This window comes from Zootoca vivipara, chromosome 1 (assembly GCF_965207765.1).
Source record: "Zootoca vivipara chromosome 1, rZooViv2.hap1.1, whole genome shotgun sequence".
In the NCBI taxonomy this organism is placed as follows: Eukaryota; Metazoa; Chordata; class Lepidosauria; order Squamata; family Lacertidae; genus Zootoca; species Zootoca vivipara.
Window position 1 is genome coordinate 24716607 of NC_142582.1, and position 18354 is coordinate 24734960.

General features: G+C 45.5%; 1 protein-coding gene and 1 long non-coding RNA gene across 2 annotated transcripts in view; one reads left to right on the forward strand and one right to left on the reverse strand.

Annotated features, from left to right (window-relative positions):
- Positions 1-2467: 2467 nt before the first annotated feature.
- Positions 2468-7505, reverse strand: LOC148687504 (uncharacterized). The gene is made up of 2 exons (XR_015947821.1): positions 7147-7505; positions 2468-3225 (listed from the first exon to the last, which is right to left on the reverse strand). It is a non-coding gene; the product is annotated as an uncharacterized LOC148687504 (long non-coding RNA).
- Positions 7396-18354, forward strand: part of ITGAV (integrin subunit alpha V) — a 70258-nt gene continuing 59299 nt past the window's right edge. The window contains exon 1 of the mRNA XM_035133482.3: positions 7396-8026. Within this exon, the coding sequence (XP_034989373.2) occupies positions 7560-8026 (467 nt within the window). The 5' untranslated portion in view covers positions 7396-7559. The remainder of the gene's footprint in view (positions 8027-18354) is intronic.

Below are 18354 nucleotides of genomic sequence, written 5' to 3' on the forward strand. Positions count from 1 at the left end.
GTTTGCTTCCATGTTGCTTGCAAGTATTCAAAAGGGAGCCCTTGGTTTTATAAGGGCTTCTGGCATCACTCGTTACAACTGTCATAAATGAAGAACTATGAAGAATGAGCTGCATCAGTTTGGGCATCAGTTAGGAACCCCCCCCCCCAAAAAAAAACCCTTTGGTCTCTGCTTTTAATCCATGAGCTCAATTGTGCCTTCATGCCTGTGCCATCTATGAATCAGACTGCTGGCCTCAAAGAAACCCCAAGTTACCAGAAACCATGCCGTTTCCAGAGTAAACACTGCCAGGGCTTTGGTTTTCATTTTAATCACCCTCCCATAGAGGCTGCTTAATCAGATGAATGCTGAAGCCTTGCTTTTGCTGAGTTCCAGGCCTGCCCACTCAACCACCTACCACTCAGGGTCTTTTCCTTTCCTTTAGCAATCTGAAGGGGAGAAACGCTTTTGGTGGATTTGCTCAGTGAAGCTGTCTCAACCCGCCACAAGCTAGTATCATTCAAGAATCTGGAGCCTGAACTGTCTTTTAGCACCACAAAACCACCTCTGGTTTTCTAGTAAGTTTCCCCCTATTTAATGAATTTATTGCAAGCTGCTTTTTGAGAACATGCTGCACAAAAGCAGCTTTAAAACAAAGATATAAAACTACCCCCCACCATCTCTTTAGGATGCATCTATCAATGTCTATTAGTCCTGACAGCTGTGTATGACCACCATAATATTAGGAAGTTGGCTGAGACAGAGACCGAGCACTGATCTACACTGACCTACACTGACTTGGAAGCAGTTGTCCAGGGTTTCAGACAGACTTTCCAAGCCCTTCCTCATGGGTGTGAAACCTTTATCAACCTTCCAAGGGCCACATGCCAGAGGTGGGCGAGGGCAGGGGCAAAGGTGAGCTGAGGGGAGTTACCTTTGTGCTTTAGGTTAGTTTCTACAAACACCCCTCTCTACACTCCCTCCGTGCAAGAGGAATTCTCAGTGTCACATGCGAGTCAGGCAATTACAACAGCATGGGCCACTCAGCCAGTAATTTAAGGCCTTGATTCTGTTCTTTGGCTGGCAGCAGACTGCTTGTCTGTAGGTTCTGAAGGTTCTAGTCAATTCGGAGGTAGTTTTCAGTGAAGGCGACTATGGAGATTTGAGTTTACCCCTGTATTGGGAAGTTTTTAATGAATGACATTTTATTATGTTTTTATACGTGCTGGAAGCCACCCAGAGTGGCTGCAGAAACCCAGCCAGATGAGCGGGGTACAAAAAATAAAATTATTATTATTACTGTATTACTATTAAGAAAAGCGGTTCTGAATGAGTTTCTCTTTTTTAAAAAAAATTATTAGATTTTATAGATAGAAGAAAAAGAAAAATAACATCCATATAATTGTACATTGTTATAACATCCGTATTCATAAAAAAGAAAGATGAAAAAGATAAAAAATAGGAAAAAAATAAAAAAAGAAACCATCAATATATACATATCATTTTTTCTCATTTCAATAGGGGACTTCCCTGCCCCCCCCCCTCTAACGGTTCATTGTTTATCATTCTTGGCATATTCTATATCTTATTTTCCAAATCTAATTACAATATCCTTTTCTCAATTTTACAACACATTATATTATCTAATCTAATTTCAATTATGTCTCTCTTGATTTCTTTATCTGCAACTTCACAATTACTTATAATTCTCCTCATACATCAATTATACAATATTTTTTATAATAAATTCTAAATTTCTTCCATTCCTCTTCCACCTTCAGGAGTTTCTCTCCCACCCCCTTACCCTCCCTGTGTAGGCCTGACTTAAGACAGACAAAGCTATGTTTTTTTCTCCTGTTCCTGTTCAATTGACTTCAGTAAAGTGTTGACAGTTTATTCTCTCTCTGGACTTTTGTATGCTCTATTCCAGGCATCCCCAAACTTTGGCCCTCCAGATGTTTTGGACTACAATTCCCATCATCCCTGACCACTGGTCGTTAGCTAGGGATCATGGGAGTTGTAGGCCAAAACATCTGGAGGGCCGCAGTTTGGGGATGCCTGCTCTATTCCCATCACTCTGCAACACAGGACTGATGAAAGGTAGAATTTTTAGGGCCTGACAGTGAAACCTAGGGAACTGCATATGCCCTGTCCCTAGGCCTGAGGATTCCCAACCCTGCCTGTACAGTATAGGCACTTAGGGATTCAACCTGGGACCTTCAGAAGCAGAATCACACCAGTTGCTGGGGGGTCATGAGTAGCGATATGCTGTTGCTCTCACTTCCTGCTTGCAGGTATCCTAGGCGTATCTGGTTGGCTACTGTGGGAATAGATTACTGGACTAGATATGGGACTCAAGAACCAGCACTCGGTTAGTCGCCTTTAAGATACACAAGCCTTTTTTTGTTTCAGTCAGGACAGGTTTTCTTCTCCCACCTGTTTGAATAGCATTTAGGCTACACAGCCCCAAGGCAGAAGGAACCACAGCTTTGGCAGGATGTAGTTATTTATTTACTGACTGCATTTATAGACTGCCTTTCAGCCGTAACAGCTCCCAAGGCAATTTTACAATTAAAAAAACAGCAACACAGTTCCTGTGTAAAGAATTGTCATGGTCCGGTCGGCGGGCGTCAGGACCAGAGGCAAGATGGTGGTGAAGAAGCCGGAACAGGTGCAGGGCTGAGGGTCCAGCAGCAGGCAGTTGCAGGGTCAAGGAGCAAGGCAGAGACGAAGGTCCACGGGGCAAGAAGCAAGGTGAAGGCTCAAGGAACAAGAAGCAAGGCGAAGGTCCAAGGAACAAGGAGCAAGGCGAAGGATCAAGGAACAAGAAGCAAGGCGAAGGTCCAAGGAACAAGAAGCAAGGTGAAGGTCCAAGGGTCAAGGAGCAAGGCGTCGACAAGGCGAGGGTCCAAGGAACAAGAAGCAAGGCGAAGGTCCAAGGGTCGAGGAGCAAGGCGTCGACAAGGCGAGGGTCCAAGGAGCAGGAGGCCAGATGCAACCAGGCAGGGATAGCGTTGCTGTGGCAAAAAGCTGAAGGGAAATGCTGGGCTTTTATCCCTCCCAGCTCCTGCCACCAGGTGCAGTGAGATCTCAAGTGGCCTCACCTGGGTGACTACTCCTTGCCTCTCCAGCACAAGCTGAGGTCTTCACCTGTGTGGCCACGCCTTGCTTCCCCAGCACAAGCTGAGGCAGGCCCCAGTCCTGCAAGGCACTACAGGCCCCAGAGCCTGACTCCTGCCCATACTCCTGACAAGAATAAAAAACAAAATATGTAAACCATCTTACAAAGCCACGCCCTCACTTCAAATGATGTTGCCTGAATCCAGGTGCAGAATCAGAGCTCAGCAGGACCCATGAAAAACAGTGCTCAGGGCCCAGAAAAATGTGGCACAATGGGTCAGTGCATCTGGCTGTTAACCAGAAGGTTGCTGGTTTGAGCCCACTCAGAATTCCTGCATTGTAGGGGGTTGGACTAGATGACCCTCAGGGTCCCTTCCAACTCTACTGTAACATGCCAGGCTACGGCTACCCATTTGCCAGTCCGTTAAGACTGAGGGTTTGGAATGTCTTGATCATTTTAATGTATGCTTCCATGATATTCTTACAAGTTGGCAGTTTAAACATATAATAAATAATCAAATCCAAACCACCATGGAAAAAAACAGCTTCATAAATGGGTGTTTTTATCAGTGGAAAACTCGGGTAGAATTCAGCATTGCGCTATTGCCAGCATCCCATCTGCACAAGCATATCTGTGGTGGGCAACTGGGCATGAAAGGAAACAGCATTAATTGCAGGATGTGCACAACTTTAAATAGGTTGTGTGTCGAAATACAGTGGCACCTCGGTTTACAAACACAATTGGTTCCGGAAGTCTGTACTTAACCTGAAGCGAACTTTCTCATTGAAAGTAATGGAAAGTGGATTAATCCGTTCCAGACGGTCCACGGAGTACTCAACCTGAAGCGTACTCAACCTGAAGTAAACTTTCCCATTGAAAGTAATGGAAAGTGGATTAATCGGTTCCAGACGGGTCCGCGGAGTACTCAACCTGAAGCGTACTTAACCCGAGGTATGAGTGTAATTGGTTCCAGAAGTCCGTACTTAACCTGAAGCGAACTTTCCCATTGAAAGTAATGGAAAGTGGATTAATCCATTTCAGACGGGTCCGTGGAGTACTTAAACTGAAAATACTCAAACCGAGGCGTACTTAAACCGAGGTATGACTGTATTCTTGTGGCCCACTTGGTATGAGGGGTTGAACTGCCCTGCTGTAGATGATGGTCGTACTCCAGCTCCCATCAGCCCCGGCCAGCATGGCAAATAGTCTAGGTTGGATGACGGGAACTGAAGTCTGGCAATACCTGGAGAGGCACGGCTTCCCTACCCCAGTATAAAAGGTTATTCATATTTCTCTGAAATCCAGTAATGAATCTTCCAGCCAGGGAAAGACAGATTTAAATACATAGGCTTAGTTATAACCACATTGACTTGTTTCCCCCTCTAAAACGCTGCTGAGGTACCCTATAATCAAAGCCCACCTCTGCCCAGGAGCATCACCTCAAGTTTCAGGAGTTGAGAAGATTAAACCAGCGTGGAAAGAGAATATTGAAGCTGGCTAGGAAGGCCTTCTCTTGGCTAGAGATTCAATACTACATAGTTTATAAAAAGAGGAAGAAAGCAAAGCAGTGTTTTTAAAGATAATTAAATATTAATTCCAATTCTATTTAATGTACAGTGTGACCTTAAACCACTGTGCTCAAATTAGATTAATTTGTACTAAGACATTCGACTGTCACAAAACAAAACTTTAATAGGATAAAAGTTCACAAGGGAACACCAGTACAGTAGAAGTTAACTTGGGCCCCAAAGTATAAGCAAGCTTAAAACACCAAATTTCCCTGGCTAATCACAACATGCCTCTTTAAAAAGGAAAATAAAATGTTCCGCTGCAGTGCTCATATAACGGGATATGACAGGAGTGGACTACATACGAGTTTTTTTTTTTTTTTATGAAGGGCTGCATCTGAAGAAGTGGGCTTTAGTCTATGAAAACTTGAGCCGCAATAAGGCTGCAATCCTGGAAGTAACCCGTACTAAACTCAGTGGGATTTACTTTTGAGAAAGCATGCATGGGATTGCATGGGAGATCTGTTAGGCCCCATCTCACTTTGCACTTAAAACAATTTCATACCACTTGAAACAAGTCACGGGTTCCCCCAAAGAATATTGGGACCTATAGTTTATTAAGAGATTCCTATTCCTCTCACAGAATGGTTTAACAGTCAATCTCTCTTCTCAGGGAACTCTGGGAATTGTAGCACTTGGGAGGGGAATAAGCGTCTCCTAGAAACTCTCAGCATCCTTAACAAACGACAGCCCCCAGAATTATTTGAGGGAAGCCATGACTGTTTGAAGTGGTATGCTGTTTTCAATGTACACTGCAGATGGAGCCTTATAGTCTTAAAGGTACCACAATACCTTTTTTTTTTGCTACAGCTGTGTAACATAGTCACTGATCTTGCTTCTTTTTTTGAATAGCTAGAACAACATTAAAGGTAAAGGGGCCCCTGACCGTTAGGTCCAGTCGCGGACGACTCTGGGGTTGCGGTGCTCATCTCACTTTACTGGCCAAGGGAGCCGGCGTACAGCTTCCGGATCATGTGGCCAGCATGACTAAGCAGGAGCAGGGACTGAGCAATGGGAGCTCACCCTGTCACAGGGATTCGAACCGCTGATCTTCCGATCATCAAGCCCTAAGCTCTGTGGTTTAACCCACAGCACCACCCGCGTCCCCAACAACATTACAACATACCAAATAAAAGCCTCCTCTCCTTACGTCTCCCCTTAATTGCCACTTTCGGATGGGTATCTGAGCCTCACACCAAAAAAAACAAGAGCATGCCAGCCCGTTTTTGTTTACCATCTGGAATCTGATTCTAGAGTTGTTCATTTTGCAGCTGTACCCAAACACTGAGCAAGCAGAATCAGAAGTACCGTGTTTTCGACTTCTAGGCGAGATAAGGGTTTTGTTCACTTAGCCACAAGTCATTCTCATCCTATTCAACCTAGAATTAGTGCTTGTAATCTTTTGTTAGCAGTAGATCAATCAGATTTAGTCATTCATTCCAAAAGGCAGGAATTGTTTTGCAGCTGAATGTAATATATTATCTTGCTGGCCTAAGACCATTCCTCTTTAGTCATATTACAAACTAGGCTAGGGTATACAGTACTCACATCCTTACCTTTCATAGTTCTGGTGCCCTTGGGGATTTTTTTTAATTGTGGGGGGGCACATTTCCATATAAGGATGTGTAGCTACACCCTGAATATGTCTAGACAGCTGGAGAGTTGGGGTTTTTTTTTCTTTGCAAGGCCTGTAGGGAATGAAATCCATACAGTAAATGACTCTGTGACTTCCTTTTCTTTGACATGACTCAGCGTTGTAGGAGGCAGTTTGCTGACTTGGCAAAACAACTGCCTTAATTAACTCAGTTGCTGCCCTTCTGACACACATCAAAACACAAGGAGGAAACAAATATTACAGAAGGATTCTTTTTTAAAAAAATCCAACAATGGTGGGAGTATGAGGAAGAGGGATAATAAACCCAGTAATAATTAGCCAACTACATTTTCTTCAGTTCTAGGGTTTTTTCTGTTCAGTTCACTTTTCAATAAACAGGATGCTAAACAACTACTTGATAGGAGAAACTATTTAAATCAGAAAGAAAATTCTTTTTGATTCAGCCTTGAGACTGTGGAACTGAATATGTCCCGGTTCAGAAGTAACAATCCTGCTCCAGCAAATTCAGAGTAGCCAGCATAGCTGCCAAGTTCTCCCTTTTTTTAAGGGAAATTCCCTTATGCTGAATAGGTTTCCTCATGAGAAAAGGGAAAACTTGGCAGCTATGGTAGCCAGATGAAGAAGAACACAGGGTTCCTACAACTTTCATTAGTTGAGTAAGGAAAGGAAACATGGGTTGCTGGTTTGTTTCCCCCAGATAAGCCAGGAACAGTAAACTAAGAACAAACCTTCATTACAGAGTGAGAAATACCAGATCCTTGGTTCAGATACAATGCGAAGTGAAACCATGGTTTAGAGCAGCAGCACAACCAGGGGATGAGCAAAACTGTGCCCGTTTTTACTGTGGGTACCCATTCACTCACCCATTCATTGCTTAACCAAGGGACCCTCCATCCAAAGCCATGTTGCCCCCCGCCAAGGTTTTCTGTTAACCGCACCTGACCGCTAGAACCCCCCATTTTACAGGTGGGCATGCTGAGGCCCAGCTCAGTTCGCTTTGTACTTCGAACTTCGGGTTGTCGGCGCGTTTTCCAGGAAATGATTCGGCGCTCTCGGTGCCTATCCAGCCTGATCGTGCACTCGCTCCGCGGTTAGCAGGAGCCGAGCCTGCTCTCCGGCCGGACCGAGGAGAGCGCAACCCCTGCGAGCGACCAAGGCCACCTTTCCCCTAGTGTTCACATTAAAGCGCACGCTGCTGCTGCTCCTCCTCTCCAGTCAGTCACATGATGGCGATGATCCGCCTTTCGCTCTCTCCTCGCCCGGCCCCCTCGGAGCGATGGGGGCGGTTCGACGGCTCAAGGCTGGCGGCGGCGGCGGCGGCGCCTGTTTCCCCGCCCACGACCCAGTCAGTGCCCGTCCTGGAGAAACAGGGAACAAAACAAAAAAGGAAGTGGTCAGTCCCGCCGGCTGGCTGTGGAGTAATTTTCGCAGCTCCTCCTTCGCCGTTTCGGAATCGGCTCTCCCGCAACGCTTCCTTGGCTGGAGAGTTGGGGTGCCCGCAAAAAATAAAATAAAATCCCACGGGGAGGGGGGGGGAGCTTGGAAGGACCCGTCTCTACAGGGCATCTGCTGGGCATCGCTTTCGCTGGCCATGGCTGGACTCTGGGTTTTTTTGCTCGTGGGCCGCCTACTGGCGCCGGGCAGCGCCTTCAACCTGGACGTGGAGAGCCCAACTGTTTACTCCGGTTCCGAGGGGAGTTACTTCGGCTTCGCGGTGGATTTCTTCGCCCCGGATCGCTCCTCGTAAGTATAATCTGTCACTCGCGCTCATCCATCCCGAAGCGGGAAAAGGCGCCGCTCTCCTTCGCCAGGAGGACCCTGGGATCTTTGCAGTCTTTTTGTTGTTGTTGTTAATTATTAGACGCAAAAAAAAAAAAAAACGCTGGACAAGCCCCAGGAAAGTCCTTGATGGAGCCCTGCAAGGGAAACTGAAACGCGCCTGTTCTGATCTCCATTCTGAGCACAGCTCCGCTTTGGAAGCGAGCTTCATTGGAATGAATGGAACGGAACTTCGGAGCAAAAGTGTGTCTGGAATTGGGATAGCGTAGGCTTCCCTCCGCGCCTCTACAACCCCGGTTAGATACTCTCCTCCTCCTCGCTCAGCTATACGTTCTCCCCATCTTCTGCCTCTCCCAAATCCCGCTGGTTTCAGTGGCCCATAAGAAATGCACCACAGAGCCAACCTCCTCAAAAAGTGCTTTGAGATGGACTTAACTCCCCAAGTAAGGATGCGTAGGCTTTTAGGAAGGAATCCCGTTGAAATCATTGGAAAACTACGTGCATATAGGAAGAATTGGCTAAAACCCAAGTACTGAAAGTCTTAGCTCACATTCCTTCCCCCTGATACAAGGCAAGATTGCCTCTTCTTATCCTGGCCATACAAATCCGTGAGGGACACTTTGTATCAGGAGATGATAGTAGTGCTATGTGATGTGAGCCATTTTGATGCTGTAATTGCAGAGGAAAGGGGCGGGGGAGGGGAGAGAAGGAAACATATTCCCCCCCCCCAATACTGTATTCATAATTTGTTGCTTGTCCCAGATAAATTAGAAGCAGCAGACAATGTCATGTTTCTATCCTGCCTTTTAGAGGACCCCCGCCGACATTTTTATTAATATTATTAAAGGTAAAGGACCCCTGACCATTAGGTCCAGTCGTGACCGACTCTGGGGTTGCGCGCTCATCTCGCATTATTGGCGGAGGGAGCCAGCGTATAGCTTCCAGGTCATGTGGCCAGCATGACAAAGCCACTTCTGGCAAACCAGAGCAGCACACGGAAATGCCGTTTGCCTTCCCGCTGTAGCGGTTCCTATTTATCTACTAGCATTTTTGACATGCTTTCGAACTGCTAGATTGGCAGGAATTAATATTATTACTATTGTATAAATGGAGTAATAATGGGCAGATGCTATGTTTCATAATTCTATGTGGAAATGTATAAAACTGTAGAAGATGAATCAATAAGACATGAACCTCTCTTAAACTCACCCACCCACTGAATCCTAAGCAATGCTGTCTTGAACGATCCATACCAGTGTTGCTGTGTGATTCAGATATCGTCATCCATTTGAAAGCACTTTTGTCTACTAGGCTCTAATGTGGTCTGACAGCTTTTCATTTTGATTATGGGGATGAGGGGGCAGAATCATCCAGATTGCACAAACTTTGCTGTGTTAAGTCTCCTAAAAATGAGAGGGTCAACTGGTCCTGGGTCTGTCTGTTTCTGTGATGGCTAAACTTAATGCTCTGAAGCCAAGGGTGCCAACTTGAATAAAATCTGGGGGGTGGGGGGCAGGTAACCCTCGCCCCGCATAATCGATCACAAGACACGGCACACACACACACCGTTCAAAAGGCAATGCCCATCAACTGGGGGCATCAAATATTTTATTGGGAGAGGGCAAAGTCACCTCAGCCCCTAGGAGCTGGTTGCTACGCTCGGATGCATATTCTCCCAGTCTCACTGTGACTTTCTTTCCAGATAGGTGTTTGTGGCAGAGGATATACATTTTGAATGTAACTGAGGTTGGTGCAAAGGTTGGGGATATGCTGCTAATGTCACACAGTACAACTGCTATGTGTGTGTTTTTCCTAGGGGAGGTACTAGGAATAAGTGGTAGCCTAGGCCTGCAGTGATAAAACATCAAACATTAAAAACTTCCCTATGCAGTGCTGCCTTCAGATGTCTTCTAAGAGTTGTAGTTACAGTACTTTTCTCCTTGACATCTGGTGGAAGGGGGGTTCTACAGGGCGGGTGCCACTACCGAGAAGGCCCTCTGCCTGGTTCGCTGTAGCTTCACTTCTAACAGTGAGGGAACCTCCAGAAGGCCCTTACTAAAGCCCCGCAGAACCCAAGGCATATACTTTTGGGTAAACATGAGTAGGATTGTTTTATAAGACTGTTTCAAATATGAACCGTCTTTATGGATCGAACCAAAGGTCTTTCACATAAAGGCCTCTGACCAGATATGGCCAAAGAGGTTTAGGGCCTGAGGTAGGCTTGGGCAGGACCGTCCCTACCATTAGTCAGGGTGAGGTGGCCGCCTCAGACAGTGAATGCTGAGGGTGGGGGGGGGCAGCAAGGTGCTGGAGGACAGAGCTTATCCTGCTAGCCTGTTGCCCTTAGGTGTGGCGGGGAAAGCTGACAGACACGTGGCTAGTGTTGAAGTAAAATTCGGTTGTCAATTCCCAGGCAGCTTCTGTATGTGCCAATGGGAGGAGAACCATCTTGTCTGCCTCAGGCAGCAAAATGTCTTGTCTGAGGAGGGGCTGCCTATGGGTAGATAGGTTTTAACCCTTTACTCCAGTACATAGCAGTATGTACTGATCAATCTAGCTCAGTATCACCTGTTCTTGGTGTGTAGGTTCCTCACTTCCATGATTTATAAGCCCTGTATAATCTGGGTTTGAAATTATGGTGGGCTTTGCTCTACAGACCTTCCCTGCATCCCATGGATGGGGGGGGGGGCAGAGCCAGCAGGGGAGGGGTTGTGGGGCAGGATCAGTGGGCTGGGCAGGGTGTAGCTGGTGGGCTTGATCCTGGTATCTTTCTCCATGCAATAAAAACTGCATGAAGCATAATGCCCAAATAGGACTACAGTGGCAATGGGGAAGAAGTACCGTATTTTTCCATGTATAAGACTAGGATTGTTGTTGTTGGTTTTTTAACCCAAAAAAATTAGATTTAAAATTGGGGCTTGTCTTATACATTGGTAATGCTGAGGGATGTTTTCTTAATTTGGAGTCCCCCCAAAATAGGGGGGGTGTCTTATACATGGGGGGCGTCTTATAGACAGAAAAATACGTTAAGTGTGCTCACATTCTCACCATACATTTAAAGCAGTCTTATGCCTCATTAACAGCTATGGTTCCCCCCAAGGAATCCAGGGAAGTGTAGTTTGCTAAGGGTGCTGGGAATTGTAGCTCCCTGACAAGATACAACAGTTCCCAGGATTCTTTGGGGGACGCCGTGACTTTTAAATGTGGCGTATGGGTGGTTTGAAGGAATGGTGTGGATGTAACCCATGAGATGGGTGTCTATAAGCCGTGGGCACCTGCTGTCAGATGGCACCCAAAGAGGCAAAAAGAATATCAGCCATGATAAGTACAATATCAGTCAGACTTGAATAATCATTTTAATAACCCAATGAAGTGTTTATAAGTAGCTAAAAGCTGCACAGCTGTTTCAAGCACAGCCAGGAAAACCAGCAGATAGTTCTTAGATTGTGATGTGAGACACTCAGTGGAGGGAGCAGGAAAACTTGTCTGAAAAGGGACTTTCCATAATATTGGCATCACCATGGAGAGGGCACAGCTCTGTGAACTCAGCACCTTTGCCTACAGTTGGCCATTGTAGGTGTGCCTCTAATGGTGGCTTGCAGTGCAGACCTTAGAAGGTGACCCTAACATTGCTATTTTGCTTGCACAAGCTTCAACTTGTACAGCAGAGCTTCCCCCTCCTCTCTTTTCCCTTGCAGCCCCCCTCCCCCCGCCACCTACCCTCAAAATCTGCTCCAGAGCCTTTGGGGGACCCTCTGGAGCAGATTTTGGATAAGGTGAAGGCACAGGGAGAGGAGAGGAAGTCCTATTGAGTGAGCAGAATGTCAGTCGCCTAGCATTGGAGGCAACCCAACAGTTATGGCTGCTCTGTGAAAAGCTTCCCCTGCTCATGCAAGCCCATCAGGTTGAAGACCTAAGAGCAGGAAAAGCCAATTCCCCGCTCCCAGTCATTCTTTGTCTAGCTGGCTCATGGGTATATGGCAACGAGGAGGCAACTTCCAGGTAGAGATGTAGGTAGAAGAGTAGTCTGGGATGAAAGTGGGTGTTAAAAGTCAAACAAATAAATAAATATGCCACACTATAAATAAATTTCCATGTTCCGTATTGTATAGATATCTAAAATCGGCTGTGTGTGTGTGTGTTAAAAGCTATATCATGGATTGAATTGAAAATCGTAGCATCAAAGAACCATAGAATTGTAGAGTTTTAAGGTACCCTAAGAATCATCTAGTCCACCCCCTGCAATGCAGATATATACAGCTGTCCCACACAGGGATCAAACCTGCAACCTTGGCATTATCAGCACATTCTCTAACCAGCTGAGCTATCCAGCTGACGCATTATATATACACCGTATTTTTCCGTGTATAACACGCCCCCTATTTTTAGGGGTTCCAATTTAAGAAATCCCCACCATTCATTATCCGTGTATAAGACGACCCACAGTTTTCCACATGATTTTAAAGTAAAAACAACAACCCTAGTCTTATACACGGAAAAGTATGGTACTGTATATATTTAAATCCCACTGGAAATATTACAGCTTCAGTTTTGTGCTTTATGTTCCCGGAATTGACTGCCACTTTTTTCTTTTTTAATAATATAATTTTAAACTAAGAATACTGTAGCAAGAAAAAGTACAAAGAATGGGTGCTTGTCACCAGTGGCAGAGGAACCCTCTCCGGCACCCGGGGTGGGGCAGCTCGTATGTAGTATGCATGTGCAGCATCCTGTACGGAGTGCGCATGTGCGGCATCCCATACGGAGTGCGCACACACAGCGACCATATGGGCTGCCACTTGCATGGCGTCCGTACAGGTTGCTGCTTTCACGGCGACCGAATAGGCTGCCGCGTGAGCGGCATCCCGTACAGAGTGCGCACACATGGATGCGTGGCAGCGGCAACCCGTACAGACGCCCGTATGGAAGCCGCATGCCCTCGGCTGCTCTACAGCTGGGGGGAGGCAGCTGTCACACACACCCCAGAGTGGCACCCCAGAGTGGCCCGCCCCCTCCGCCCTCCACTTCGTACGCCCCTGCTGGTCACCTGGTACAAAGCAAAATACAATCATGATGTGTGTAAGGCAGGAAATAGTAGCAGCATGTTAAGCTAGATAACCAGGCAAAAATGATGCACGAGTTGCAGGTCTTAGCTTGCTTCGGCTGACAGCTAATAGAGGAAATAAATCTAAATCAATCAGCATCAGACTGCCCATTTTTTGACAACCATTGTTGCTGCCCTTTACCCCTTAGTGTTGGATACCTAATATTCACATTAGAACAATATGCATAGGCAGGGTGGATAAAATTCAATGATTTTTTTAATTAAAAAATCATATTTTTAAAATTTAAATTGGTTTTTTTTAAAAAAAATGTTTTTGGAGGAAAAAATCTTTCTAAAGATAGTTTTCTATTTAAGTTACATTATAGTCCAAAGGCTATTCATCAGGAAATAAGGATTTGTTTTTAGTTTTTCTTGTGTGCTAAAACTCAGTCTAAGGTTTGTTTGTTTTTAAAAAAAACAAAACCCATTTAACCACATCAGTTAACAAACATGGATACATATGCTATAATGTTATTGTTTTAGTTAAATTGTTTAAATTGTTATTAAGGAAATGATTATTTTTCTCCTTCCAGTAAAGTACAGCAGAAAAGTTGCCCAAATATAAACAGTTAATTTATTAATCCTCACAATAATTTCATAATTATCTGTCTATGTATTTCTAATAGTATAACCAAATCAGTAATTTTTGATATAAGTGTAAAAACTACTCTGAAAATTTATTATTCCAAAAATGAAACCTTCATCTGCTTGTAAATATTAAGATTATACCAGCAAGAATGAGTCATTCTGTTAAAAAAAAATCAAATCAAGTCTTACTGACTAGTGATTTAAATCCAATGCACCCTGTGCATAGGTTTCTACCTATATAGTAAAATAAATATGTATACTTTATACACATAATGCAGGCAGGAGGAAAGCTATGCTTATGACCAAGTATGATGAAGGAAAACAGGTCAGTAGTTTGTTCTGCAGAAACTCAGGAGAGCAGTTTTGCATGATGAATTGCAGAAGGAATCCAGGAAATTCCCCAAAACCTTGATGTATGGAACTTGGTATGCCTGGGTAGTACAAAGAGCTTGCTGTTTATCATCTTGAGATGCCGCAGGACTGGAGATAGGCAAATGTTGCCCAAATAGTAAAAAAGAAAACAGGGATGGGAAGTGGGTGGGTAGGTGGGAGAGTGGGGGAGGATCCAGGAAGTAACAGACCTGTCATTCTGACATCAGTACCAGGGAAGATCCTAGGGCAGATGATGAAGCAGTCAATTTGCAAGCATCTTGATAACAATGCAGTGCAAGCTGAACCTAGTTCATCAATCATGTAAGGGTGCACCACCAGTGGTGAGATAAATCACACCCTTGTGCTTCCTGCCTGCAAAACTGGGGGCCAGGATTGGGGAGGGGAAGTGCCTGCAGCTCACAACGCCTGTCTTGGGCTTGGTGGATTATAGCTTGAATAAAAAGCTAAAGGGACCCCTGACCATTAGGTCCAGTCGTGACCGACTCTGGGGTTGCGGCGCTCATCTTGCGTTATTGGCCGAGGGAGCCAGCGTACAGCTTCCAGGTCATGTGGCCAGCATGACTAAGCCGTTTCTGGCAAACCAGAGCAGCACACGGAAACGCCGTTTACCTTCCCGCTGTAGTGGTACCTATTTATCTACTTGCACTTGGACGTGCTTTTAAACTGCTAGGTTGGCAGGAGCTGGGACCGAGCAACGGGAGCTCAACTCCATCGTGGGGTTCTGATAGGCAAGCCCTAGGCTCTGTGGTTTAACCCACAGCGCCGCCCGCGTCTATAGCTTGAATAGACCTGCTTTATCTTGACAGAAGTCTGATAGCTTACAATATCTGATGGTTTAATAAGTGGCAGTTGTGTTGATTATGGGCAAATCCCCATCCAGTGCAGCTTGTATGAATCATTCAAAGAAGGAGCAGAGAGACCTCACAAAGATTAGATAAATTATCAGAAGATAGGCCTATCAGTTGGCTACTAGCCTAGCCTTGATTGATATGCTCGACCTCCACTGTTAGAGGCAGGCAGCAATGCTTTTGATACCAGTTGCTGGAAACCACAGGAGGGGAGAGTGCTGTTGTGTTCAAGTCCATCTTGGCTGTGAGTCCTGGAAGACTCCCTGCCTTACAGGCCTTTTTCCACCTGGCATGGGAGGGCGTGGCCTGGACTGACTCCAACTACAGAAGCTGAGGCTGCTGAATAGACTTGTGGGCTGAGGTGTTGTTGTTGTTTTTAGGGGGGGGGGTGCTGCTGGTATTTTGTAACTTTATTTTAGACTTTGTTGTGATTTATGTGGAAATTGTTCAGTTATTTTTGTAATTTTTATTGTTTAATTTATTGTTTATGAATGCTTTTGTTATGTTGTAGATAGGGCTGGGCGATATCTGGTTTTCAACATTGCGATATATCATCAGATGAACACAGTGGTATATACTGACAGGGGCAGACGAAGGCATACACAGTGGCTCCGCACATGCGCACTACGCAGCAGAGCTGCCAGCAAACAGCTGTACGGGGATGCAGCCGCTGCGGGGATGAAGCGGGGATGAAGCCGCTGCAGCCGTGAACGTAGGATCCCGGGTGGCACGCATCAGCGCCATATGGCACAGGGCCGGTTTCCCTCCGCTAGCAGAGCCGCGAGCAGGGGATCCCGGCACTAGAGCGCTAGAGCGGGGCCGCCGGCAAGCCGTGAACAAGCCACGGAGTGAGGCTTTTTAAAAAGCCTCACTCTGCAGCTTGCTCGCTCACCAGCTCTGTGCGCGCTTTGCTTGTTCCTGGGCCAGGGGCAGGCCAGGGAGGGGCATCAGCGGTCGCCGCTGACGCCCCTCCCTGGCCCGCCCCTTGCCTCCGCCCCAGCAGGAAGAAGCAAAGCGTGTGCCAAGAAAGTGAGCGAGCAGCCAGCCGCCGAGCGAGGCTTTTACCAGGCGGCAGCTGGCTGCTCACTCACAGGGGGGGCGCCGAGTGGCACCCTCCCCAGAGTGGAACCCGGGACGCCCCCGCCCCCATCGGACCCTGCCTTGCTACGCCCCTGTATATCACGATGTCTGAAATAAGGGTGTAACTATGTAGAGGCAAACAGGATAATGTTCTGGCAGCTGCTACTACTTAGGGCAGAGCTTTCCAATCTGTGTGTTGCGACACATTAGTGTGTCGGCTGCAGTGTGTAGGTGTGTCATGCGAATGCTCCCTGCGCTCCTCCTGGGGCTGAAAAGGGGTTAGTTTAACCTTCATTTTGCTAGTAAAACTGAATTACTGTGTCACTAAATGATGTGTGTCTAAAAAATGTGCCATCAACATGAAAAGTTTGGAAAACTCTGACTTAGGGGTCTAAAACTGATACATTTTTACTTACCTTTAGCATACTGTACTGTTAAAACTGCTATTTTATAAGCAGCGGGGGCGGCAGAAATCATGAGAGAAGTTACGACCGGCTTCACGATTTCCCCCCATCACGATTTTTTATATAGCACACAAACACACACACATCATGATTTGTGATATATCACCATGTCAGACATTATGAAACCATTATCACGATAGGGATAGGGAAAACCGATTTTGGGTGATGTATTGATACATCACCAAGCCCTAGTTGAAGTCATTTTTGTTTTTTTCATGTTGGAAGCCACCTTGAGCACGGTTTGAACTGTGGAAAAGTGGCATATGAATAAAATTATGTATGTATGCTTGTATCTCCTGCTTGCTAGTTTCCATGAGCATCTGGCTGGCCACTGTGAGAACAGAAGGGCCTTTGCTCTGATCCAGGAGGAGTCTTCTTATGTTCCTACTTTGCACAAGCTTGTTGGATGTTGACTGACCATTTTGCTTCACCGTGTGGACGTTGCTCCTCCTTTTGTTATTCTTTAGATGAATTGTGCCCCAGGCAAAAATGAAATGAATGGTGGTATCCGATGCTATTTGTACTCAGGGTGGAGCCATAGAAATTAACAAACTTAACTAAAGTCCATTGGTTTCAATGGGTCTACTCTGAGTACAACTTAGTTGGATATCATGCTCTTAGAATAGTTGACTTGCCTTGTTATATTTAGTACAGCATGACTCATTGTATATATAATTTTCCTGGACTCTGATGCCAAGGAACAAAGACTTGGAAATAAGCTCTGTTTAAATAATTGGGATTCATCTACATGGCTGGGGATCCAGTGAACCACAGAACCATTTCTACATGTTTAACGATCTAAACATGCCCAAGGTATAAACTTGACTAGCAATCCAAATAAGCAAGGCGTGTACATGGCACAAACTTAGTTGGATATTTGTCTACACACAGTTCCCATTGCTGAAGACGTAAGCCATGGTTTCAGTTTTGCAAATTCAGCAGTTGTTAAGAAAGAAATAGAGGAGGAATCTTATGTTCTGAAAGCATGCAAATACTAATTCTGGGATAAAAGTGAAACAAATTGAAATTTGGCAGGAACAGAGGGGGTGGACACTGTTTTCCAGGTGCCCGTTCGCTATCCCTTTCACCCTATCTCTGTTCACATGTCGGTAAGCACACTGTACCTGCGGAACTTCCAGCTTCCTCTGAAAGAGAGAGGAGCCATAATTCTTTTGGAATGTGGCAATCTTGTGTTGGCACACAGCACACTCTGTGGCTCACCACTGCATCTGCTGATATCTGTAGGATCAACATGCAACACTCCAATCCTAAACATTTGTGTTGGACAGCGTTGATGTCCCTGGCAAAATGTTGTGCTCTAAGGCGCTGCAGTGGGTAGAGCAGTTTATTTGCCATATGTTTTGCATTTATTTCCTGGCATAGTCAACATCAGAATCGGGATATTATGGTGTGTGTGTGTTTGTTTGGCTGCTGCTTTTCTATTTTAAGCTGTCATTTCAATACTGTCATGGCCAAGATTTGCCAAATCAAAACATCAGAAGTAAGTGAGACTGAATAGCTGGGGGTATTTGTTCTGGAGAGTAGATTTGAGCAGAGATGTTGTGAATTAAGGGGAATATGCCTGATGACTTATAGAGGCGTGTTGCTCGAAGTGGAAGGAGAGTGGGAGAGACTTTCCTTGAGTACAAGGAACATGATATATTCTAATCTAATGACTGCAGGAGGCCGTTTGTTTTATTTTTGGAGTAGATTTGTTTGCGCTTAAAGTGTGTTTGCTGGGTGAGGAGTTGAAGGCCAGAATAGCTTTGGAATATGTTGAATGGAATTTAAATGGAATTTAAGACTCATTCCCTT